Source organism: Drosophila biarmipes, chromosome 3L, assembly GCF_025231255.1.
Source record: "Drosophila biarmipes strain raj3 chromosome 3L, RU_DBia_V1.1, whole genome shotgun sequence".
In the NCBI taxonomy this organism is placed as follows: Eukaryota; Metazoa; Arthropoda; class Insecta; order Diptera; family Drosophilidae; genus Drosophila; species Drosophila biarmipes.
The window spans coordinates 14,922,247-14,946,901 of record NC_066613.1 but is presented as its reverse complement, the minus strand read 5'-3'; the positions used below and the strand labels follow the sequence as shown (position 1 = coordinate 14,946,901).

The following is a 24,655-nucleotide window of genomic DNA, read 5'->3' as shown; positions in this document are numbered from 1 at the left end:
TAACAATGATTGCAAAATTATAAACTCATTATATACTTGAGTGTTTGATTTAAGATAAGGGGAATTTTTGGCTTGAGCGTGCGGCTTATGACTACAATTTGACAGCATGTAAAATCTGAAAAGCGCTGCGGGCTGTCTTCTGTTTGAGCTGCTAATTAACTTGGCCTACTTCTGCGCCGGTAAAGATAAATGGCAAAAGAACAACAAAAATACGTACCGATCACAGAACCGGGAACCAGGAGGTCGAAAGGTGACTTGCTCTTGTAAGAAGTTTCAGTCGAGAGGCGATCGTGGCCCTGATCGGTTATGAATATGGATTTTACAAAGTTTGGACGTTGTTCGGGAATAGCAATATTTGCGTATCTATGTATCGTGTTGGCAAGTGGACAAACGCAAAGTTCTTCGTGGAGTGGTTACTACATAGACAATGGCACCCACTATCTGCTATACCAAGGGCCCAGGCTCAAGGACCAGACCTTTTTCCCGGGCAATATATCTACTAACCCTGCGATAAATGCCCTGGAAGCACTGGACTATCTGCCAACGCGTATAGTGAATGGCAAAAGGATCAAGTGCTCCAGGGCGCCGTATCAGTGCTCTCTCCATTTCGATAATAACTTCATCTGTGGCTGCGTAATACTCTCCCGTCGATGGATTCTCACGGCCCAGCATTGTAAGGTTGGCAGGGCCGGAAGATATACTGTTCGAGCGGGATCGTCGCAGCAGAGGAGAGGAGGTCAACTGCGTCACGTCCAGAAGACAGTGATCCATCGGGGCTACAGCGAAAAGACCATGAGGAACGACCTGTGCATGATGAAGCTGAAGAGCCCACTGAAACTCGGCCGGTGTGTGCAGAGAGCGAAGCTTCCTTCCCGCAAAACCAGGCGGTTTCCCAAATGTTGCCTGGCCAGCGGATGGGGTCTGACCTCCTCAAACGCCCAGAATGTCCAGCGGTACTTGCGGGGAGTCGTAGTCTGCATAGTGAATCGAAGGAAGTGCCAGCAGGACTATAGCCAGGCGGGGATCAGGATATACAGGAAAATGATCTGCGCCAAGCGAAAGAACCGAGACACCTGCTCGGGAGATTCTGGAGGTCCGCTGGTCCACGGTGGCATTCTCTATGGAGTCACTTCCTTTGGAGTCGGTTGCGGCAATGTAAATTACCCGGGAGTTTATGTGAATGTCTTGCAATTTGTTAAATGGATAAAGGAGGTGGTGCGAAATAATTGATATCTATATTTGGAATCAAAGTTATTTTAAGATTGTCTGTTATAAAGGTACTATTAAGATGCAAAAACCATTTCAAGCCTTTTGATTCCAATTTCTATTGTTTATTATAATTTTTGTAAATGTTCTGTTCTGATTTATGAGAATGAATAAATTATTCATGTCAAATCTTTAATAAAAAATATTTAGGTAGGTAAGACAGGCCTCCGGAATGTTGTATATCATTAATCAGAATTCAGTAGGTTGCATGCCAGAACTAGAGGTTATTAGCATTCTTGATTCTACACTTTTTTGCTAGGTTAGAGTTCGCACCCTAAGGTCAAGAACTCAACTTTCAGTTATCGCCCGATATTCGTTCTTCACGGTCGCTTTGTTTTGATACGGACGATGAAACTTTCGGTGCTGGTTTTATGGCTCTTTTGTGGCCTTGAATCATGGGCTAAATCTGATCAGGAACGAATCGTAGGTGGAGTGGAACTGCCTATTGATCTGTCACCCTGGTTGGCCTCCATTAGTGTGCATGGGAACTACAGTTGCAGCTCGGCATTGATCACATCCCAGTGGTTGGTCACAGCAGGACATTGCGTCTACTATCCGGATAGCTACTCCGTCCGCGCAGGATCAGCATCCACTGAGGAGGGTGGTCAGAGAAGAGATGTGGCGGGGGTTATCCTTCATCCTGACTTTAAACTGCGCACCCTGGAGAACGACATCGCATTGCTGAAGATTAGCAAACCCTTCAGTGTGGGAGAAAGCATTCAGCTGGTGAAGCTACCGCTGCCAGGACTTAATATCCTTCCCCGAACACTTTTAGTCGCCGGCTGGGGTAATCCAGGTGAAAATGACAATGATGCGGAACCCAAGCTACGTGGCACATTCGTGAAGGTTATAGATCAGCGGCGTTGTCGTCGACTTTATTCTTATTTGGATCGCCCCATTACCGAGGATATGGTGTGTGCCGCCGCCCCTGGACGGGATCATTGTTTCGGAGACTCGGGAGCTCCTTTGGTCCATCGAGGCAGTAGCTATGGGATAGTATCCTTCGCTCATGGTTGTGCTGATCCACATTTTCCGGGAGTCTACACCAGATTGGCCAACTATGTGAACTGGATATTCCATGTCCTGGAAACTGATAACCAAATTAACTTTATATTATAACAATATTATAATAATAAATAAAAGAGTTTTATTGTATTAACTAAAACTTTGGATATTCTCCATGCTGTATACCCCACTGAGCCACTTTTTACATCACCCCGTTCGGAAGTCAGTTCTTCCTGGATCAGCTGGCTGCTCATCGCTCCTGGAATACCCGATGCATTATACAATGCGCCAGCGTTTTCCCAGTCATCTGAGGAGCCGCTCTTTCTTCGTGCCCAGCCAAGGCGATAAACTCGTACCGCCGGTCGACGGCAAATTTGTGTAAATTATGTATTTGTGCATTTTGATTTCATTTAAACGAAGTTTCCTGATGGCCCCTGGCGCATGTCAAATATCAAAACCGAAACCAGCCTGCCAGCTAGCTGGCCACTTGCGCAACAGCCACATCCATGCAGCAATCCATATCCATATCCAGCCCCATCCCATCCCGAACCGCATCCACATCCACATCCCAATCCCAGCTGGCCAAAATATCACTGCCATATGCGGTGGGCGTGCTCCGTTAATGCTGCACTCTGGCGGCCCCCGAAATTAACATAATCGTGCTGCCGTTGCTGCTGGGATCGGGATCGGGCTGGGATTGGGGCAGCCTTTGCCTGTGCCCAATGTATCCGACATGAGTGTGATGCCCCAACAAAGTGTTGAATGCTGGCGCTGGCTGTCAAGTGGCGGCCCCCGGGCATTGGCACACTCAGTCGCCACCCGCCTAGTTGTGCAATGGGAGCATCAAAAGTGGACTGACTTTTACATGGATTCGCTTCGCTTTTTTTAGTTAAAATAAATTTTAATAATATGAAAATATGCTTAAAATTTGCATTTTCGCAAGTGTACGTGTGTTATTTGGGGGTTGGGGCTGTGTGTTTCCATATATATAAAAGGGTTTCAGGCGTTGTGGGGTGTATACGCTGGCTGGTCAGGCAGGTATATCTCTTAAGCATAAATTCACACCGAATCGTCTTCTCTTTTATGTATATGTATATTTTGTTATCATTAAGTTACGCTTATACAATTCGTTACGTATGCTAGCCTAAATGTATACCATCATTTTGTTTTAGTTTCCGATTTGCTCTTGTAATCTTGTTCTTTGTATATGTGTTCAAAGGTTTTTGTAAATTTTAAACTAGTCGCTAAAAAAAATGGTTCAACAGCAACTCGTGTATGCATTGGTGTCTTGAAGGTGGACCAAAAGCGAATGCACAAACAAATCAACTGTCAACTCGAAAAAATCGTAAAAATGTGTTTAAAAATCGATAGCCAAAAGCCATTAATAATTGTATTTGGTTTCTGCAACATGCGCGCACAATAAATTTCACAAAGAACGTAAAAAATTTACAATTACAAGCACACACATAATTTGTTTACCATTGTTTTCAACATGTTTTCTTTTCCGACGCAATCTTTAAAGCTATATAACAATTTTTTAGTTTTCATTTTCGCATCTCTCGTTTGGACTCCATCGGATTTCCTACTACCGGTTTTGCGTTCTTGGTTTTCGCCTCAACAAGGATACAACTTAATTAACAGTAAGTGATCAACTAAGGAAGTACTTGAAGACTGACAGTGGGCCATCCCCGACGACCACTCCACTTAAAGGGGGCGCAATGCACCCAGGAGGTTTAAAAACATTAGATATAGTCTGTGAATGGTAGGGAGAATAATTTCATAGTCAGTCGAGTGGCGCTGGTGATGCCCTATGCCATCTTATGGGCTGGTTTACAGGTTTAGTTATTGCAAATGTGTTAGACTCAAGTTCGCTTTGAATGCAAGCTTCCTGCGCGAAGTCGGCAGAATTCTACACTCATCTTGGCTGGGTGTCGTTGCTGTTTCTACTCCTCAACACGTTCTGTCGCTGGATCTTGGCTTTCTCTCTCACGTACATCACATATTTTACACTTTAATAATACTTCCTTACACATAATTTATTAATTAATTCATATTATTCTCTTTGCAGTTATGTAGAGCTTAAATTGGTTGCTTCTGCTGCTATTGTGGCTAATGCTATTGGACAGCTCCGTAAACACCAGCCAGGCCTTGATTAGGTGACGTTCCCTTAGTTGATGATCCCGCTGCTGCTCATGCTCACATTGCCCTTGATTGATCGGCTCCAGTTTACGACAAAAACGGATTTGTTGCTGCTTCCGGTTTGACCCACGGCATGTTGTTATTTTGCTGCAAAGTTCGAGGGGTGTATAAGTAGGTGATCGATATTTGGTTTTGCGTAAAGCTAATTTGCAATAAACAAGCAAACTACATTCAGAGCTTAGAGTTAGTTGAGCCAACTATAAGAGTTAGTTTTTAGGTTTAATGTTTTTAGTTTGTTAGAAGGGTAGAGTCTACGAGTTAGATAGCGGAGCATGCACATTCGAAAAACATTTTACCCATTTGCATTTATTGCATATTGTATGTGTTTTATTTAAGCGTCCAAGCCTCCATTGATGGCTACAATTAGAAAATATTATGGATCAACTGGGTTTTAGCTGAGCTGTTCTGGTTAAGATGCGTTCGTATTTGCAGGGGAGCAGCAAAGGAGACTGAATTAAAAGTTAGGCGTTAATTCCTTTATCTACCTTACTCAGAAAAAATACTTATTTAAATATTTTGAGTTTGGTAGCTAAGCCTTAAATATTTATTTCTAAGAAGCTATTTCCTTTGCTACGCTCCCCAGTTGGCAGTTCGTAGTTTTCATACTTTCAAGTCAAACAAAGGGTAACTAAATCAACAAAAATAATGTTTAAACTGAACAAATAAACGCAAGCTGAACAATAAACGAGAGCTTCTGGCAGAGGAAGTATTAGACAATTGGCAGTAACGACCACTTCAGCGGCACCTCACTCACTTCCAGCTTGCAGTTGTTGGCCGCCGAGGACGAGGGACCGAAACTCAGAACGGGCTCGGCCACAAAGCCCATGGGAGCCACACTAACTCCCGGGGTTTCGGCCAGCGAATCGGATAGGGCGCTGCTATAGCTGGCAGCATAGCTTGAGTACAGCCTGGGAGTACCATAGTTGCTGTTGATATTGTTATTATTGGTGCCATTGTACATATACGTTTCGTCAGCAGGTGCTGTGGGACTGTTATAGTATGGCCGCTCGCTGAATATATCCATGTTGCGGATGCCATCGATGCCAGGACTCGGACTTGCATAGCTGCTGTATGGAGTGCTGTTGCTGGTGGAGCAACTAGGGATATTGGTGCTGCTACTGCTCTGGTACGCAGAGTTGTAGACCTGCGAATTCTGCTGTGGCTGGAGGATGTTGGCGGAGGGAATGATGGGATTACTAAACGCACTCAAGAGCTGAAATTCACCCACGCACGGAGGCCCCAAGTTGAGGCTAGTGGGACGCACGGGAGGCGGAAGTTTTGGCTAGGATATCAGGTATCGCATGCAACAGTTGCTCATAAAGAAATGACAGAAGGACAAACGATAGTAAAAGGAAACAAAATGCACACGTGAAATGATAAGATAGATTCAAAGAGGAAACAGAAGTATCGATAAATCATCAGAGAGCAAAACCTCAATAAAATAATTAAGTTACAAGTACAAGTAGGTAGAGTTTCCCTAACACCGCAGACGCATGTGATTCTCCAAGTGCTGGCTACTCACCTGTGAAGTCGCACTAACGCCACCCATTACGGGCGCCCAGGGATCCTGGTTCATGCTGACTGAGAAGGGAGCCTGCTGTTTCAGCTGATTGATGGACGGTACCTACAGAAGGTGAATAAATCCAATAAGCTTAATTACACCCTTGAGATCAGATGCAAATCTCCACTCACGGCTGGCTGCTGCTGCTGGAATAGATTCGTCTTGGGCGGCATCACGGTATCACTGAAGGGATTGTATGCCGGCTGATTACCCGCTTGCGTCTGTGGCGCGATCGGTTTGATCAGATTGTCCAGGTTAACCAGCGCCGAGTTCTCGCCGAGGAAGGAATGGGCATCTTTTAGTGGTTTCTTGGCCGTGGCGCCTGTCGACGGATGCACACTGCTGTTTATTGCTCCATTTCCGTAGTTCGCCGATAGCGGATCCATGTCGTCGAGCAGAGAAGCTAAAAATGGTTTCTCGGTGATAAGCTCGAAAGCGATTGTCAGTGCTTTATGAAAGACTTACCATTGTTGTTGTTGGAGGCGTTGGAATTGCTTAGCTCACTCTTGTTCCGGTTAGTAATTAAGTCAAACTCATCAAACTCGGGGGATTGTTTCTGGAATTTAAATGAATAATGCGTCGTATTGGTAATTGAATTACAAAACTGTTATTGAAGAATTAGCTGAATGCAATTAGACAACTGATGATAAATTAAATTAACCATAAGGATCATTGAACTAATAAAACTACAGTGGTGGATGGTTCTAAAAGAACTGAGTCACTATGACAGTAACTGTTTACCTTGATGGCGCCTGTTCCGAGGGCTTTCCAGGGATCATCCAGTGCACCCGCACCCTGGGGTGCTCCCCCTGCCGCCCAGGGATCCGCCAAGCCGGGAGCTGCTGCTCCTCCTGCCGCCGAAGCTGCTGGCTCAGCCAGCCAAGGATCCGCAGATGAGCTGCCATTGTTTGCCGCATGACTAACGGGCGCAGCTCCCAAAGCTCCGACAGCAGTTGATTTAATCAACCAGCCTTCAGCAGGAGCTCCCGCCGGAGTAGCTCCACGTCCGTTCTGGTTGGCGTTGCCATTGGTCTGCAGCCAGCCCTCATTGGAGGAGCCCGAGGCCACCGACGGCGACTGGGTGCGAGCTCCCCAGGCATCGTTTGCAGCTGCTGCTCCCAATGGTGCCGAACTCATCGGCACTCCGGCTCCCATAATGGTGCGAGGGGCAGCTGAGGGATTCCAGGGGTCTACTTGGGGCGAGGAGGTACCCGACCAGGGATCGGACAGTTGACTGGGAGCTCGGGGACCAGGAGTGGCCCAGGGATCGACCACAGCCGCTGGAGCGCCGCCTGCAGCGCCCAACGGTGGACTCGAGATGCTCGTGGCGCCTAGCGAAATGTCCAGCAGATCAAGCAAATGACTCTGGGGTTCCTCCTTCTTGGGCGCGGGAATAGGTCGTCCATTTGGATCCCTGTTAAAGAAAAGATTTAATTAGCATCGGAAAAAGTATAATGGTATTTCTCTTTTTCTACTTACTTGAAATCCTGCTCACTCTGACTGAGGGCAAGTTGCAGACGAACATCATCGCTGCGCCGCTTAGCCTCCTCCTGTTCCGCCTCCTCGCGCGACATTGCCATGGCGAGCTGGAGCTGAAGCTCTTCCTCGCCGGCCGTCTGGGGTCGAACCATCTCCAGCTCGGATACAGACTTGGGCGGCTCCTCTTGCCAGCCCGGTGGTAGATCCCTCTGCGACGGTCCATCAATGTACCCATCGCTGCCGAAACCACTCGGGTGCTGGGCAAATCTCTCCTTGGCCTTCAGCGCCTTCACGCGCTCGTTCTTTAGGCGCTCGTCGTCCTTCAAGAGATTAACCAGCTGCTTGGCCTTCTCGCGAACATGGGTGCCCTGATCCTTGCCCTCCTCGAAGTAGACGAATTCACGCAGGGTCTGGATGGCGAAGATGTTCTCCTTGCACTGCTGCGCCACCTTTTCCGTGCCGGTCTTGATCAGGTACTCCAGCAGGATGAGTGCCTTGTACACGTGGCGCCAGTTCTTGCCGTGGTCGTTAAGGCGCTTCCAGATCATTTGCATGATTTCGGAGAAGGCCACCACATTGTAGGTGAGCTCCGCTATCTCGCCCATGATGGCGGCCGAAGGACCCCACGGGTCATTCGAGGTGGCCTCGCGCACTTTAACCTATTAAAACATAAGGTGGGATTAATTTTTGTAACATTTCTTTTGGGCTATAGATCAACTAGATCACTCACCTGGGCATCGGAGTAGTTGTGCGCAAGGTTCTTGATGTTTCTGCGCAGACCGGCGACATTGACCTGCATATCGTCCTTTTGCTTTCTCACTGTGTGACGAAAAGGATGGAAACGGGTGTTAGCATGGCTATATCTTGTCTATCCTACCCTCGAACGGAATAGGGGGCTTCTGGGTGGATTGTGGGAAGGGTTATGTCGTTTTCGGGTTAAGTTCTGCTATCAAAAAAGTCCCACTTTGATGTGGATGCGAATAGTTGTGGCGTGAATTTGGGATTTAAGTTATTTTTTGACAGTTTCTGTGAAGTTTTCTGAAGTGTATTCCGAGATTTAAAGTGTTAAATGTGTGTCGGATTACAAAATCTGAACAAAAACAAACAGAAACAGAAAACAGGTGAAAAAAATCGGTTCCAGTTGGAACCTATGTGGAAGGTGTTACGTGATCTGTGTGGTGAGTTTTGCTGCTCTGTGTTGCTGCTTGGTGTGGTGAGAGTTGAAACTCGAATTCAAATCGAATCGACTCGGTTTAATATATCCCATTTTTATATTGCGATGCTTTTTTTTAAGAAATTGAAGGTAGATGGGAGTGATTGACATTGAGACTTACTTTTCGTTTCTTTTTGCGTTTGACTTTGCTTTTTATTTTCTATACAGAAACTTTGGGCTTTTGCTTGTATAAGCTACAGATTGTTTTTCACTTTTTTTTTTGTTTTTTTTTTTTATCGTTTTGGTTTATGTTTATTGCTGTTTAAGTGCTCCAAAGCAAGCTAAATATGAGATACAAGATAAATACAATCAAAATACATAGTAAAAGATTACACATACGGATATACATATTTATATATAGTCAAATTCGGTTGTTGCTGTTGTTGCAATGGTGCAAAACACACAATTAAATAGATAAAGTAAATGCGAAACTCAAGGGAACCAAACAAGGAGTGGAAACATACTTATAAAAAATAAATGGAAGCCGCTGACCTTAGAACGCTGCTTTAAAAACCACACCGGACCTTCGAATACTAGATAGGCCCAGTCCAGAGGCCTGGGCCTCCTAGAAGAAATAATTCAATTTGCGGGAGAACGAAATGCAGACAGAAGGGAAAGACAACACGGCGAAAAAAACACAAAAAACACAGAAGAGTATTTCTTTTGACTCTTCCAAGGCGACTGGGCCATACACTGCACGAAAAACAGACAAGAAAACCGAAATTCAAAGCATACTTTACATAAAAAGTACAACAAAGTGTGTGCCTTAAAAGAAACTTATTTACAGCAAAACAAAAAATATTTACAATAAGGAGTTAAAGTTCGTTTAAATATTTGCTACAATTAAAACCTTATTTTAAATAATAAAAAAGCCTGAAATGCATCAATGATTCCTGGAAAAAGTGAATTTTTCTGCAAACTCTTGCTATGGAATTCCCTTTTTCAAGCACCCCAACAAGCTCAAGCATTTAGCTAACAAACCCGCTGCCTCAAATGCCCCAGCTTGAACTTAACCCATGGCAGACCGATGCGAGAAGCCGCACAAATGCAAAATAACCAAGCAACGAGAACCAAAAGTGAGCAGACTTTCGTCTACGACCATGTCTGGATATGCAAATTCTGGGACCGAGCCGCATTATGCATTAATGGCAGCCAGCAAACACGGCGAGAAATTATAGCAAATGAATTGATTTTTCCCCTTCCTGTTCGCGGTGTGGGTCTATTTTTAAAAGCAAACAGTGCACTCCGTGTAATCAAATTGCTATCGATTTGGTGGCAGGAATTCTTGGAGAACTTTGAATAATGCGGCTCTCAACCACAAGGAAATCCGAGTATGTGTATATTGCAGCCGGCTGGCCATTGCAAAGTAGAGGTGATTACGGATAAGATAGCTACGTGCGTATGTACCAAACAAGACGACGTGCTTTAAGATTGCTTTTGGCACAGGTAGATACAACCGCCATTCGTCGCATTTCGTGTTTTACATGCAAAGTAATTTGCAAGACGTTATAAGGTTATAAAACTTATTAAAAATATATTATCGGCAATAAATCGTATGGCAAATATTTTGGTTTTGATAAGGGAATACCCCATTTTATAAGGGCAACGATAAGGTCGACATCTTAATAGATACCATTTCTTTGGAAATTGCTTTAAAGCCATAAAAGATGGTGAAGTTCAATACTGATATACCGGTCTTTATAACAATTAGATAGCAATTAACCCCATTGAACCTAGGGAAAAGTATATGGCTACTGCTTAAAACTCGCAGAATGCCAAGTGGCGAATATTAACTGGTTTATAAGTGGGGAATCATTGTCGATGCTGATATAACCACCGTTCTTTCAGCCGTCTGACCAGTTCCATTTATTTTTGTTTATTTTTCGTGTAAACAGCGCACTTGACACACATCGAGGAGAGCCGGCAGCGGCGAACTCCGTCGAGAACCGCCTCGAAACTGTAACTCACAGATAAACCCGTTCCGCAAGTATGCGAGCTATGCGAGCGATAATGCCGGGGAACTCTCGTATCCGGGGAGCACAATTCATTGACCGATCTGCAGACGGCGATCGTGGTGGAAGAAGGGCTGTTTGTTTGTTTTCATTTGGCCCCAAGAAGGCGAAATAATTCAATTAAGTGTCGCGCAGTAAGGCGAAAAAACTACGCAAATGAAGTGCAAGAAGCACTGGGCAGTGGGGCGGGGCGGTGGTTCCTGGTCTGTTTTCGTCATGGTGGTGGCCTGAACTTGAGCAAATTGAATGCCAGACAGGGCAGCCGAGGGGCCAGGGGGCTGGCGATGGAGCTTTCTTTGTGTCTCTGCACTTGACTTTCGGCACAACGTCGCCGTTTTATTGCCAAAAATATAAGTACGCCTGTGTGGGTATCACAACAAACAGAATGCTGAACGAGTTGCGAGTCACTTTGTTCCAAGGGGCAGAGGGCCTTGACGGCGGCGGTTCAATGAACGTAGCCAAAAAGCTGCGGAACACCGCTCCAAGCACCAACCGAGCTGAAAACTCCGTGCGATGTGTGCCCCGATTGATATGCGCGATGGAACTGATCTCTCGGGGATCGCTTGTTGTATCTAAACGCAATTAAAGGCGAGCAAAATATTCCACATCCACGAGGCTGCTTGAAGTGCACTATTGTCAGGCGTTTAGCGTGTTTCCGCTAAGGTGAAATATTGATGAAAGTCTGTCGGTAGCTACGTAAATGATTGTTTTCTTTGAATAGAATTTTTCATCTCCCTCTGTATACCATCTGTCGAGCTTTTCTTTTGAGCCATTTTTTTAACTGAGAGATAACTTGCTTTTAAGAGCATTTAAGTACTGTAATAATTACTTTTTGCAATTACTTTTTTTTATTAAATAAAACTATACCAGTTAGGTAATCAGATGATTTCTTAAGTTGCGAATTAAAAAAAAATATATATATATTATATAATATTATATTATTATGTATACCGCGAAACGCTTTAAGCATCATAGCAAACATTAAAACGTTATCAGATCTGTGTGCTCTCATTTCTGAGTGGAATAAGTTTTGCAATGGTTAGTTAAGCTAAATTCAGAATTCTTTAAACTTTAACTTTAACTTTAAACATTGTCTATGCAAACGATGTGATGACTAACAATCTGTTGCCTATAAAAGATATAAATACTTTTGTTATTTCTTAAGTCACATAGTGTTAAAGCCCTGCCTATCTGCCTAATCTGCCAAATCCCGATCGGCAGATCGACTCTCCACTGTCTGAAGATACGCTTCTTTCGCAAACCAAATGTTTGCCTTTGGTTTACGGTTATCTCAGCCTTTGAGATGTTTTTCTATTAGCATCTCGGACCGGCGAAAAGGGTTAGCCGCCGGCGACGAAGGTCACTGTTCGCTTGACGATGCTGCCCACTGTGCCACACGATCGCCGGCCCCACCCCCTGCCCCATCCGCAGCCGCTGTCACTGTTGCATTTTCCGAGCTGGCTGCATCTGTTGGAAATGCGGGCGTGCATTACATAGGTGCCATATACAAACATATATACTAACGTGTAAATGGCTGCTCTTTCAGCAGTGTGTGTGTGATAACGAGCCAGAAAGGCGATTAGATTTCATTTGTGTCACTCAAACTGCCCACACACACACACACAGACGCACTGATGGGGGCCCAAATGTGCGAAACTTCATTCATTACTCATACGCCCCCCTCGCATGCCTAAACCCGTTTCCACCTACGCCCCTGGCAACCCTGAAATTACTATGTATGACTAATCGTTGGGCCGGCTAACGGCACTTATCAAATTAAAACAACAACTCAAAACGAAGAAGCGTTATCAATAAACATAGTTTAGGCTGTTAGCGGGGATTTACATTTAGGGGGGATCGCAAACTACGAAAATCATGATGGTAAAAGTAGTCCCCCAGGAGAGAGACAGAGAAGTATGTTTGTTGCCCCCTCCCACTTACTCTTTCGCTCACCTGCAATGTTGCTGTGTTGCTGTGTTTATTGTTGTTTCGTTGCTTCACTGCAGTCCGCCTGTACGTGTGTGTGTGAGTGGGCTTGTTGTGTGTGCGTGAGTGGGGGCTCCGTGTGTGTGTGTAAGTGTCTGTTGTTTGTGTGTGCGACTCCTCCTCCCCAACTAGTTTTCTTTTCTATATTTTACGACTTTCTTTTCTTTCTTTTTCGGACTCGAATAGACACGGTCACAAGATGACGATGACGACAATGCGACGTCAACAAAGGGGGAAAACAGGAGAGCTGCGCGCACGGTACGGATATCCAAGATCCTGGCACTCTTCTGACTTTTTGGGGCTCTCGACTGCACTGCGACGAAAGTAATACAGCTTATTTACCCTTTGCACCCAGCACACAAAACACGAAATTATTTCTTTCTTTCTTTTTTTTCTTCTCTTCGCTTGCAGTGTGACTGCCGAGATGTCGAGCATTTATACCGCCCAAATGGAAAATACCAGTTTTGGTATTAAAACGTCACAAAAATACTGCACACGGTCACGTTGCCAACATGGACTAACGCCATTTTCTTACGCCACTCTTAGCTCGCTGTTAACTTTTGAATCAAATTCCCATTCAAGTCTTTAAATGCAAATTATTTTACAATATTTTCATTTGGTTTTTAAGAGTACGATAATATTTTTTAGTAAAATAAGAGTCTTTGCGCGTTCTACGCCTTATTTGAAAGAAAAAACCTCCAGATTCAAGGGATATACAAGTTGATAATTATTCAATACTTACTATTTGGATAAGTCAATATTATAAGAAGTACCCATTTTCTTTTCAAATTTGAAATTATTTATATATTTTCTATCTCTTTTACAAAGATGTATCTTAAAAATGAAAGAAACCATGGTGTGGTGAGTTTGGATAGCGTGGACTCAAACCATTTCTTAATGTTCGCCATACTCACCAATATTTAAGGAGATAACGTTTTTAATTTAATAATAACTACAGTGAAGCCTCTATTTCTCAAGGCATACATGAATTCTAACTGCAAAAATTCAAAAATTAATAAAATTGCATCATTTTATTTTTGATTCCGACATCATTCATTAACGGATTGCGTAAAAGTGCTCCATGCATTAAGAACAGCTTCATTTTTGATTTTTGTTTACGATTTTATTTAGAATACCATTTTCTTTTTCATACATTTACACGCTAAAATCTATTTTCTCATTTTGTTAACGAACTGATAACAATATTTTTTTCTCGTTTTTCATTTTTTATTCGTTTTTTTCTTCAGCTTGTGCATGTGGTTCTGTGTGTTTGGATGTGGGTGAGTGCTTTTCGTTATTAACATTAGCTCGATGCGGCTTGTTGTTGCTGTCGTTTAACTCTAAGTACCTACTGTAGATGTTCAACGTTCGTACGGTTATACGGTTATTAAATATAGATAATGTGTATCTGCAGTTGCATATTCGATATCGTCACCTTCCTTTTTCGTCGGATGTTTTTCGGTTTTCAATTTCGTGGATTTTTAAACATCCTTCTGTTTCTTTAGATTTCAAGATATAACTATATTTTTTAGTTGCAAATTTAAAAACTTTAATTTTTTGAATTACTGTAGGGTATTTCCCCCCAATCACTTGAAATTGAAAACCGAGAAGCAATCTGCCTGCGCCAAGGCACACATACGCGAAATTGAGCCCCCAACAAATAAGCTTAAATCATAAGACTGTCCTCGTGCGTTTGTCCTGACTTCGAGGTCCTCTCGAAATCGGCGAAAAATCTCAACAAAAAAGCATCCGGTCCGACAAACTGTTCGATTTAGCGATGGCTTAAATAAAACATAAGAACTAAGTTAACTTAAGGCATACAAATCCGAGACTCGCTCCTTCCGCCGCTTGCATGCTGCTCCGCCCGATCGCCGTCGATCTCCATCGATCTCCATCGACTCCGCCTCCTCCGTCCGTCCGCGATTTACAGTAAAATAATATGTTTTATTCGGGGAATCCCCCCGAGGAGCCTGGACCCCCAGAGCGCGGGACTCACTCCTCCGGCGGCTCCTCCGGTATCTGCAGGCTCTGCGCCGCGTGCGGATACTCCGCGTGCACGGAGTTGGAGTGCACGGACTCGGAGTCCTCCTCCAGGGCATTCGCCTTGCTGGGCGGCGGTGTCAGTGCATCCACCGGCGGCTGCACCAGATTGGGGATGTACTCCACCGTCTCGTACTCGGTCTTGGCCACCGCCTCGTGGTCCAGGTCCCGCTCCAGAACGCTCTCCCTCTCCAGCTCCTGCTGCAGGGGATCCTGAACCGTCGGCGGAGCCTGGGGAGCTGCCTCCTCCTGGGCCACACTGACATCCGTTTGGTTGAGTGGAGTGGCTGGTACATTGGCCTCCTGCAGCTCCACAATCACGGGCAGCGTTTCGTTGGGTTTCGGCGTCGTGGTGCTGGTGGTCGTGGTGGTGGGTGCAGTGGTGGTTATCACCTCCTCGGCTGGGGCCACCTGGCTACTGGTCTCTGTGGTAGACGTGGTGCTTGTGCTTGTGGTGGTCTCCTCTGTGCTGCTCGTGGTGCCGGGATTCGCTGGGGACTCGTTCTTCTCCACCACCGGAAGTGGCAGAGGCGGTGACTGCGTGGTGGTGCTGGTGGTCAGCAGCAGAGGGGTAGGCAGGGGGGCAATCACCGGATTGACCAGAGTGGTGCCATTGATCACCAGATTTCGCAGCGTAATGATCGACGGCACTACCTTATTGTTCGCCTCGATGGGCACCAGCATCTGCATCACCGGCTTGGCGTCCTCGCGGCCACCCAGCTTCAGGCTGTGCACCAGCACGGGCAGGTCCACCTTGTACAGCATGGGCAGCACCGTGCACACCTCTTGGTCGTTCTCGAAGCACTGGGACCTGCCGCGGATGCGGGCCTCCTGGACCGCCATCAGGCGACACAGCTCGTTCAGGCGCACATCACACATTATGGGATTGTCTGCAAAAGTATTGGATAAGGTTAGTAAACCTATCTATGAGTAAATATAATCACAAAACTAAAATATGGCAACTTTGGGGTTATTAAAAATTGGTTAGGTGCTCACTTTTCATGGCGACATTATACTAATGAAGTAATACTGCCTGCTAAATAACCTTTATTTTATAACCCAACCCTTAATCATTAGAAAATGTATTTTATGGATAAGAACTTTAGAACTTCTTATTGACATGGGACGGTAAATATAATGCATAATCAATAAGAACGTTCGCTTTTAACCTGAGTAATTATTATAATAGCAATTATAAATATAATACTTTTATAATATGAAAAATAAAGTGGATACTATAGATATTATTCATAAGTGAAATGGAATCAACCCCTAACTATACTAGCATATATATGTCTTATCCTTTTCTACCTCTAGCACTAGTTTTCTACAAATATCTTAGAAAACGAGACTCAAATAGGCCCCCTGACCACTTACCATCTAGATGTATCTCCAGTTTTCCGGGCACATTGTGGTTCTTGCAGCGCGTGTTGGTGACGAGCTCACTGGATATGGTCGAGATCTGGTTGTTGGTCAAGTTGGCCTGGCACAGCACGGGCAGCCCCTTGAAGTCCTGCTCCAGCTTGGTAATGTTGTTGTACGCCACCTTCAGGATCTTCAGGCTGGGCAGCACGGTCTGCAGAGAGAATTGACCATTAGCATTGCGAATGGAGCATTCAGAGCTAACCACTCACCATTTCCAAGGGCGTGAGCTCCGCCAGTTGATTGCCAGTGAGGTCGAGGATGTCCAAGCGGATCATGCCATCGAAGTCGCCCACCTGGAGGTGCTCCAACCGATTTCCGGCCAGATTGAGTATGCGCAGATTGCCCAGGCCGGCCAGAGCTCCATTCAGGGCATCGATTCTGTTGTTATCCAGGTCCAGATTGACGAGGACCAGGTCCTGCACTCCCTGGGGATCGGGCAGCAGCCGCTGGATGCGATTGCTGGACAGCTGGAGGGTCTTGAGCGAGCGCAGGCCATGCAGTTCCGCCATCGAGAACTCTTCGATGTCGTTGAAGGAGAAGTTCGCCGCCTTCAGCTTGAGGATCGGCAGCAGAGACGAGTTCAACGATTTGATGTGGTTGCTGGCCATCAGCAGGCTCTCCACGTTGGCGCAGCTGGCGAACTCGTCCTGCGAAAGGTACTCCAGCTCATTGTTCTCGGCGACGACCTCGGAGAGATTGACGGCGTGGCGGAAGACGCGGTCGAAGGACCTCAGCTGGTTGTAGTGTATGTGCACCGTCTCCAGGCTGTGCATTCCCTCCATGTTGGCGGGCAGCCGCTCCAGCCGGTTGTTGTGGGCCATCAGCAGGCGCAACTGGCTGCTGTCCGGCAGCTCCCCCTCCAACGAGCTGATGTTGTTCGCATTGATGAACAGCGACTGCAGGTTGTCCAGGTCGTGCAGCGAACCGTTGAGCGACTCCAGCTGATTTCTGCCCAAATGCAGGATCAACAGACTCTTGGGGAAGGAGCCCTTGTCCAGGCGCTGGATGTAGTTGCTCACCAGGATCAGGTGCGTCACCTTCTGGATGCCCCTGAAGTCCTCCTGCTGCACCGCCCGCAGGTTGCACCGCCCGATGTCCAGCGTCAAGAGGTTCGGCATGTGGCTCAAGGCATGCTTCGGGATCTCGTCGAGTTCATTGTCGCCGATGCTTAGGAAGGTGACGTTCGATAACCCGCGGAACGGCACCTCGGGCAGCGATCTATAAATAGCGACAACAACAAAAAAACAGATCCATTACAATTTCGTGTTGTTAGAAGGAGCGATCCGGATAGGAGGTAAGGCCTCAGCAGAAGAACACCTTCCCGTTTAAGCAACCTAAGGGTTGGTTCAAGCCCGGCTTCTTTTCGGGTGGGTTTTTCCAAAGGAGTGCTGATCAATATTTATATTATTATAAAATTGATCGATGTGCATTATATCATCATATCATTTATACCTGACAGCTATACCAGACAGTTTTTTAAAACTATTGAGATAACTTTACACACCAGATTATATTAGATGTGTATAATTATTAAAAAAAAGTCTATAGGTTGAAAAAGAAATTAAGGATCTTATGTTGAACTGGTCTTTAATGTACCCTGATGTGATGATGAATACAACTTCTGAAGATTACAAAATATGTAAGGATCTTATGGTACCACTAATATAAGTGATACATTTCTGTTAGTTGGGTATTTCCCCAGTATAATGAGGCAAAGAATTCGTTTGGTAGATAACATCAGAGCGCTGATGACACTTTGTGCAGTTCTTGCGTATGTTTTTTAAGCTGCTCAGTCATATGATTAAAATCAAGGGAAGTAACTCCAATAGTATTATAATATATATTATAATAGTAATATTTTCCCAAAGCAAACTGATAATAGATGACAGGTGGCCTGCAACATTACCTCGCGCTTTGAAAATGTATGATTTTATGAATGGCTTCTATGAGGCGAGAGCAATGCCCCCTGAATCTGATTCATGACAGTGATTCAAGCCAATCTGTAATTAGTTTTGAATGGGCCCATATCATGTTTCGCATCCCTGGTCTATCTTTGGACCTGATGACGCAGCCTTATCAGGGGCTGCGGTCCCGGAGCCGCCCCCGCCGTCCCGCCGCGCCGCACCTGATCAGTCTCTTTATCGACGACGTCTGCAGGTGGCTATTAAGTTGTCGCCGTCGAGGCGCCAAACGGCCCCCAAGAACAGCAGATTCATGATGGGAACTGGGCTGGATGGCGTGCCAAGTGCATCCTTGGCGCCCGTTATTGGCCTGCGATGTGGGATACACGGCTGGGGAGGGGGTGCCTCAGATTGATTGGCAGGCTCTATTTTTAGCCAGACGATCTTGATTGATTGCTCCGGCTGCGGCTGCGGCTGCGGCTCCTGCTCCGGGGAGGAGTGCTGCTCCATCTGCGAGCTGGGCCTGTCAAGCCTTGATTATGTAATGAGAGAGGCCGGACGAGGTGGACGCTCCCCGGCCACTGTATCCATAATGAGCCCGTTGAACTTGAGCACATACCATTAGATAGCGAGACAGATCGATGGATGGACGGATGCTGCGGTATGTGCGAGATGTGCGAGATGTGCGAGCTGTGCGAGATGTGTATCCACAATTCCTTAACGTCAGCGGTATAATTGTCACACGACCCAAACTGGCCCCTTGATCATTGATTGAGCGTAATAATGAAATTCAATTGGACTGCCTGCTCCGCTCTGGGCTGACCCCGGACCAAAGACCCCGAAACACGGAGGGAGCCGAGCCCCATAGCCTATACTCTATACATTGGAACACCCAAAATCGAAAACAAAAACAGGCTAGGAACTTTCCATTTTAGAGCAGTGCTTTTGGATGCTCTGTTATTTTCACTGAGCTTCCTGGGGCCGTTGTGCAATCCGTTCTGTATTATCGCGCTTTTGGGCCCAGACAGAGCGGCGGGTAATATTCCATATGCCAGCGACAGCCAATAAATTATGCGCGAGTAGTTATAATAATCAATGGCCAGGCAGCCGTGGTCCGGCCGCCTGGGAGTGAAGCCGTCAACACTCTGCACGCACTCCTCAGGGCTGTGACTGCACTCCGATAATGCTGGTAATTATGGGTGGCGGGCAGTAGTGGCCTCAAACAAATCTGCGAGTTATTGAACATATAATGCACATATAGCAGGCCCCGAGCATGGGACCTTCTTATCGCCCGGGCAGAGCACAAGACCAAAGCCATCGGTCCATCGAAAAGGCCACATAATCCGATCAGTACCCCGTTCCCAAAGAACCGATCCCCCAGATGTCCTTATGTCCGTCCACTCAGTAGTTGACCACACTCTACTTGATAGCGCGATGACGGGCGATCGTAAAAAGTGATCATAAACTTGAGATGATTACTTTTGGCGCCACTCATAAAGATTTTATGTTTGTAAACGAATTCTAGCCCTTATCAAAATCACTTTCATCTGTGCTCCACATTCTAGCTGACACGGGGAGTGTTCTTGGACTAGATTTATCGGGGTATTTGAACAGATCCTTCGAACTCTTCATTTTTAGTAACTAATATTATTTGGTATTTTATTAGAGAGAAGGTAGTACTTAACACTCTGGAATTCATTATTCGCAGGTTGTGATTTTGATTATGTCAAATTTGGTTTTCAAAATAACTAATATTTGCTATTTTTATTATTGCATATCATTAATTCTGATTCCTCATTTCACAGATCATAGCACTTTTGAATTATTTTGAATACTAACTAGTAAAATTTGGTATTTTATTAAGGAAAGGAAATTACTTAACACTCTGGATTTCTAACAACATATAATATCACTTGGTTTCCGAAAAAGTAATAATATATTATATTATATTATATTTTCAACTAATATGTGAATGAGTGACTTTTTAAAAGAGCTACACACGTCGAAACAAATAATCATTTCGGGGATTCCGAGCCTCTCACTATATCAGCGCTCGGTAAAGTTACGATTCCGCCATGGCGCCACACAGAAATTAAAAGTTTTATTATTTTCACAGTTTTTCATAAACGTATATAATATATATATTTACTTAAGTTAAAGGATCTCTTGAATTTCTCCCAGTGCATGCGATTACGCATGTGTGGCGGCCGTACTTTTCCTGGCTGGGTTGGCATGATTTGGTCAAAGCGCGATATTAAGGCAATAGGTCAATTGTTATAAATTGACATCAATGTAAGAAGCGTTCCCCGAGCAGCCAGAGCCGCAGGCAGTGCCACCAGAGGCACGCGCTCCCCGCCGGACCCTCGGTTCTGGGGGAGATCGGCGCTGGGGGAGCTGGTGCACGACACTGATTCGATCAAGTCGGGTAATTAAATCACTTCGCCTTCCTACAAACGCACAAACTGCATTCGGGCGACGATAAATCGAATAGTTTAGTCTTGGCCGTAGAACCGATTTGCAAACACTTTTTCGCAGAACTAAAAAGCCGCTTTCTGGGAACTCTAAAAGCTTTGAATGGCATGATCTCAAAACTATAACCTATTCCAAAATATTAGCTGAACTTGAAATGAAAATAATATAAGATGAGCGTGATCATCACGAAGCTAATAAACTCTTAATACATTCTTTGAAATAATAAAGATAAGCTTTTGAAGAAATGTTCAGCTAATTATTCAAGCAATCGTGAATGACTTAATGATGCTGCCAAACACAAGTGATCTATAGTAAAGTCTGGGTGGTATTGTACACTTTTTTGGGGCCCTTTTTTGGATACTTCTCTCCTAAGGAATTTCTTCGGGCACAACGAGTCCTGACTCACATTTAGCTTAAAACAACCGAGTCAAATATCAATGAACCCGCGGCAGGCGCTTATGAAATAGGCTCGAATGTTGTTTCTATACCCGCCAGTGCATTTGCTTACACTTGTTACTTATAAGTGCCAGTACATGAGAGACAGTGCGACGGTGAATCGAAATTCATTCAGAGTCAGAGTGGGAAAACGTGCAGGCGCCGCCGAGAAAACGCTTTCAATAATTGCACTTATCAATTTTGTGTACGCATTAAGTATACGCCGTACACAGCCCCGTCCGTAGGCCGCAGTACATAATAGATCCTCCCCACACAGGCTGGCGAATGAATGTACTCCGCAGTGATAAGGCGGCGATAAGGCATCGATTCAGCAGTAAGCAAGATTCTAGCTGGGGCGCGATCCCCACGGACGCCTAGTTGGTAGTGGCCACAGGGTGTGGGGAGAGGACCCCATCGGATGCCGGGCCCGGTGGCAATTGGCGGCAATTCAATGCTACTTCCTAATTGAAAAATTAAATCATCTGGGCGGCAATTAAGAGGCGACTGCACGTCCACCTCCTTCGCAATTTCGCCCAATTGAGCCATTGATAATGAGGCGGCACTGGGCTTTTGGCGTAAACAAACGACATTGTTTTTGCCTTAGCATCTGCAGGGCTGTAAACAAGACCTGGGGATCCGCTCTGAGGAGCACATTTTCGTGCATTTACATAAGCGTATTGAAATTTGTGTACATTTCGCATTATTATTTTTCGCTCGGTTTTTATTGGGTTTAAGGAACCTAAATTGATAGCCGGCCGAGCGGAAAATTCTGCCTTTCTGCGGAACTCGGCCGCCAGCCTTGAACTCCCCGGCAGAGATATTTGATTGGATCTATGGCAGGGAAATTTCCCCAATAAATTGTTTTTCGGCCCACGCTAGCAAGAGATCTCAAAACCCAAAGAACATATATTGGTAGTATCTTCTAGCCGGCAATGTCCTCTCCTTTATGTGGGTATACCATGTCAGAAAATCCAACAAAGGTATTTCTAATGGATATACCATATTAGAAAGCCGCAAAATGTATTTGTTTCTTGAAGATATAGAAGGTGTAGATGCTTGGAATACTTAAAATACTGCAATATGATTCATGGGTCTACACTTATCACCCAGGAAAACCCCTACCCCGCTCCCCTTCCGAGAATAAAACTCACTTTAGGCCGTTCCAGTTCATCCGCAGCTTGTAGAGGTTGAAGTTCATATCCGTAAACGATTTCATTTCCAGGTCCTCGAGGTGTGAGTGCGTGATCTTCAGGTCGATCTGGGTGTCCGGGTTGAGCTTATTGGCCAGGCTGTTGACGACGGCGTCGAAGGACTCGAGCTTCTCGCAGGAGAGCTCCACATGGTTCCAGGCCTTGCCCGTTTCGCAGGTGCAGGGCGAGATCTCCGGCCGCACGGAGCACTGCAGCGTGGCCAGGTGGAAGACGGTGTACACGAGGGAAGTCATTTTGCCGAGTGATCTACGGCTCACCCGGTGCTGTTAATTTCACAGTTCTTGGGCCAGGCAGAAGGGACACTTTCGGGGCTCACTGGTCTGTTCACAGATCACGGCTTTCTTGGGTTCCGGCACCAGGGAAGCGTTGCATTCGCTCGGGCGGCGGATTACCAACTGTTTTGAGGCAGGCAGCTCGGAAAAAAACACGGAAAACTCGGGAAATAACCCACTACTAGGCGAACATATGCCTGTGTGCGGGGGTTTCCATGGCAGCTCGGTTTTCCAGCAGGATTTCGTAGATACCGTCGACCGCTGGCATCGGATTTCAGGGCAGCACTGTCACTAGTTTTTCGTTTTTCCTTTTTTCTTTACGATTTTCCCGACTAAACACACACGCGCACAACACTGGGCCTGGTGGCGATCGTATCGATTCCTAACGGCCGAGATATGCAGGGCTGGAGATGCTCCTCCGCCGCCTCTCCCTATCTGGCGAGACCTCTTGACCCCTGACCCGACTGAGTATACAGATCGCCGATGCTCGGAATATTAATCTTCTAAAAAACTGTGTGTGTTAATTGTTGACTTCGACACCGCGAGTATCTCTGAGTATGTGGCCACGGGCGGGCTGTGGGTATTGTGGCTATGGCCTGGTGATCACGTCTCTACTCCACCACGTACAACACTCGACTGGGAAGCGGTGAGGATTCGTGTGTGCCTCTGCTGGCTGCTTTCCGCTGCTGCTGCTGCCGGCGTCGCTTGTGCTGCTGCTGCTGCTGCTGCGGCTGCTGCTGCTGCTGCTTCTGGTTTTACTCTCTCCGATCTCGGGGAGCTCTCTGTATCGCGATCTTGGAGCGGCTTTTTGGCCAATTGGGGACTCGGGACCCGGCTATAATTGTCCGCAACACTCAATTACATGTGTTCCTGTTCTTTCGGCGCCAGGCATCAATCTCCATCGCCATCGCCATCTACATCTGCAGCTCCAGCTCCAGCTCCAGCTCCGTATCCATCTGCAACCCAATCTCGTTCGTGCCCCCTGACGCTGGTGCTGAGCACTTCTTCGGAACCTAGTTCTATGTATGGGGCATCATTATACGCGCATTATCTTGGACACATGTTGGTACTTACATATGTGCTGCTCAACAAATTGTCCTTTACATAGACATCTGGCACTCGCCGCCGCGCCTCGCCGAGAAATGTTTTTAATTATGACTTTTCGGTTCGCAGCGGATCGTTGGCAGCGTTTGAATGCAAGCGGCTTGTTCAAGGATCCCGGCGGCCCAATTGAGATTGGGCCAAGTGAAAATTTTCCACTGGCGCCACAGCGATGAGGCATCTCCGGGGGCAGGGACCTGGCGGCCGGGGGCAGGGAGCTGGGAGCAGGGAGCAGGGAGCAGGAGCCATGCATCAAAGTCCGCTGCCTTAATTTATCTGCAAGTTCTGGGCCCGCATGCATAATTAAGCACTGGGCGCCTTAAATGCGCTCGCCACGAATTCCGCAAATTCCCCGGATTGCGCGTGCCAACGATGTCTGCTCCTCAGCGTCTGCAGCTCTGGATGCAATTAATCATCGGGATCATCGGGGGGCGGCGGCCGAGTGGCTTCTGTTGCCCATGCCCGGCCAGCGCATCCATCTGCGTTCTCCATGCAGACCGTAAGCTCCCGAGGAACCTTGGCACGATTATGCTATGTTTAGGGCCGTCTGTAAGATTATCTTAATGACTTACAGCACGGCTCATATGTGTAATGGGTTTTGATTGACTTTCATGGTTTTTCAATAAAGATAGGCCATTTTTGTGTTTTTAGTAATTTCTAAAAATTATTCATTTACTATGATTAGAGATGAATAGAAGTCTGGCTTTAAAACTTGTAAAAACTATCTACAGCACAGTTCATAAATACATTAGCCCAAAAACTATCTTAGAATAATTTAAAATGTATAAATCAAGTTTTTTATTTCCAGCAATTTCCAAAAAAAATCGTTTAGTAAAACTAGTACAGCTAAGTTTATTCTAAAACTTTAAGAGTTCCTTTACCTAGGGGTTATAAGATACTTGTGAAAAATCCCTTACATGTTAGGGATTTCTAAGTATTTATACTAATAAATAAAATCTATATGACTAAAAAACAAATATAAAACCACTAAATTTATAGAAATAACTTAAAAAATAACAAAAAGGATCTCCCCAATTAAACTAGCTTAACCTCCATTATTTATAGTTTAAAATTGGA

The 24,655-nt window shown here is 45.6% G+C and overlaps 4 protein-coding genes across 9 annotated transcripts; 2 read left to right on the top strand and 2 right to left on the bottom strand.

Moving 5' to 3' along the window:
- Nucleotides 1-312: 312 nt before the first annotated feature.
- LOC108028010 (trypsin alpha-3-like) lies at nt 313-1,230 on the top strand. The gene has a single exon (XM_017099639.3). It carries the CDS (start codon nt 313-315, stop codon nt 1,228-1,230), a length of 918 nt encoding a protein of 305 aa, XP_016955128.2.
- A 184-nt stretch (nt 1,231-1,414) lies between these two features.
- On the top strand, nt 1,415-2,430 carry LOC108028185 (trypsin). The gene has a single exon (XM_017099847.3). It carries the CDS (start codon nt 1,615-1,617, stop codon nt 2,383-2,385), a length of 771 nt encoding a protein of 256 aa, XP_016955336.1. The 5' UTR covers nt 1,415-1,614; the 3' UTR covers nt 2,386-2,430.
- A 915-nt stretch (nt 2,431-3,345) lies between these two features.
- Nucleotides 3,346-13,152, bottom strand: LOC108028457 (epsin-1). 6 transcript variants are annotated; one of them, XM_017100306.3, is made up of 10 exons: nt 12,689-13,152; nt 8,845-9,004; nt 8,241-8,329; nt 7,511-8,169; nt 6,773-7,445; nt 6,497-6,587; nt 6,163-6,434; nt 5,993-6,094; nt 5,225-5,752; nt 3,346-4,557 (listed from the first exon to the last, which is right to left on the bottom strand). In XM_017100306.3, coding segments are annotated over exons 2-10 (2,475 nt in total). In that variant the 5' UTR covers nt 8,846-9,004; nt 12,689-13,152; the 3' UTR covers nt 3,346-4,497. The 6 variants fall into 6 exon arrangements, with proteins under 6 accessions (XP_016955795.1, XP_016955799.1, XP_016955801.1 ...); XM_017100310.3 differs by having other exon boundaries at nt 5,225-5,632; XM_017100312.3 differs by lacking the exon at nt 5,225-5,752 and adding an exon at nt 4,767-4,827 and having other exon boundaries at nt 12,689-13,151.
- A 666-nt stretch (nt 13,153-13,818) lies between these two features.
- On the bottom strand, nt 13,819-23,144 carry LOC108028611 (leucine-rich repeat-containing G-protein coupled receptor 6). Its single transcript, XM_017100532.3, has 4 exons — nt 22,146-23,144; nt 16,396-17,404; nt 16,139-16,337; nt 13,819-15,651 (listed from the first exon to the last, which is right to left on the bottom strand). The coding sequence occupies exons 1-4, from the start codon at nt 22,436-22,438 to the stop codon at nt 14,714-14,716; spliced, it is 2,439 nt and encodes an 812-aa protein (XP_016956021.1). The 5' UTR covers nt 22,439-23,144; the 3' UTR covers nt 13,819-14,713.
- Between the last annotated feature and the right edge of the window lie 1,511 nt (nt 23,145-24,655).

Excerpts from the sequence above, each read along its gene's own strand:
- LOC108028010 (XM_017099639.3), top strand. The coding sequence starts at position 313 with ATGGATTTTACAAAGTTTGGACGTTGTTCGGGAATAGCAATATTTGCG.
- LOC108028185 (XM_017099847.3), top strand. The coding sequence starts at position 1,615 with ATGAAACTTTCGGTGCTGGTTTTATGGCTCTTTTGTGGCCTTGAATCA.
- LOC108028457 (XM_017100305.3), bottom strand. Across the intron at positions 6,095-6,162 it reads TCCAGCAGCAGCAGCCAGCC|GTACCGTCCATCAATCAGCT; the intron begins GTGAGTGGAGAT and ends CACCTTCTGTAG. Across the intron at positions 5,753-5,992 it reads GCGTTAGTGCGACTTCACAG|CCAAAACTTCCGCCTCCCGT; the intron begins GTGAGTAGCCAG and ends CTGATATCCTAG.
- LOC108028611 (XM_017100532.3), bottom strand. The coding sequence starts at position 22,438 with ATGACTTCCCTCGTGTACACCGTCTTCCACCTGGCCACGCTGCAGTGC. Across the intron at positions 17,405-22,145 it reads ATGAACTGGAACGGCCTAAA|ATCGCTGCCCGAGGTGCCGT; the intron begins GTGAGTTTTATT and ends CGCTATTTATAG. Across the intron at positions 16,338-16,395 it reads AGCTCACGCCCTTGGAAATG|ACCGTGCTGCCCAGCCTGAA; the intron begins GTGAGTGGTTAG and ends TTCTCTCTGCAG.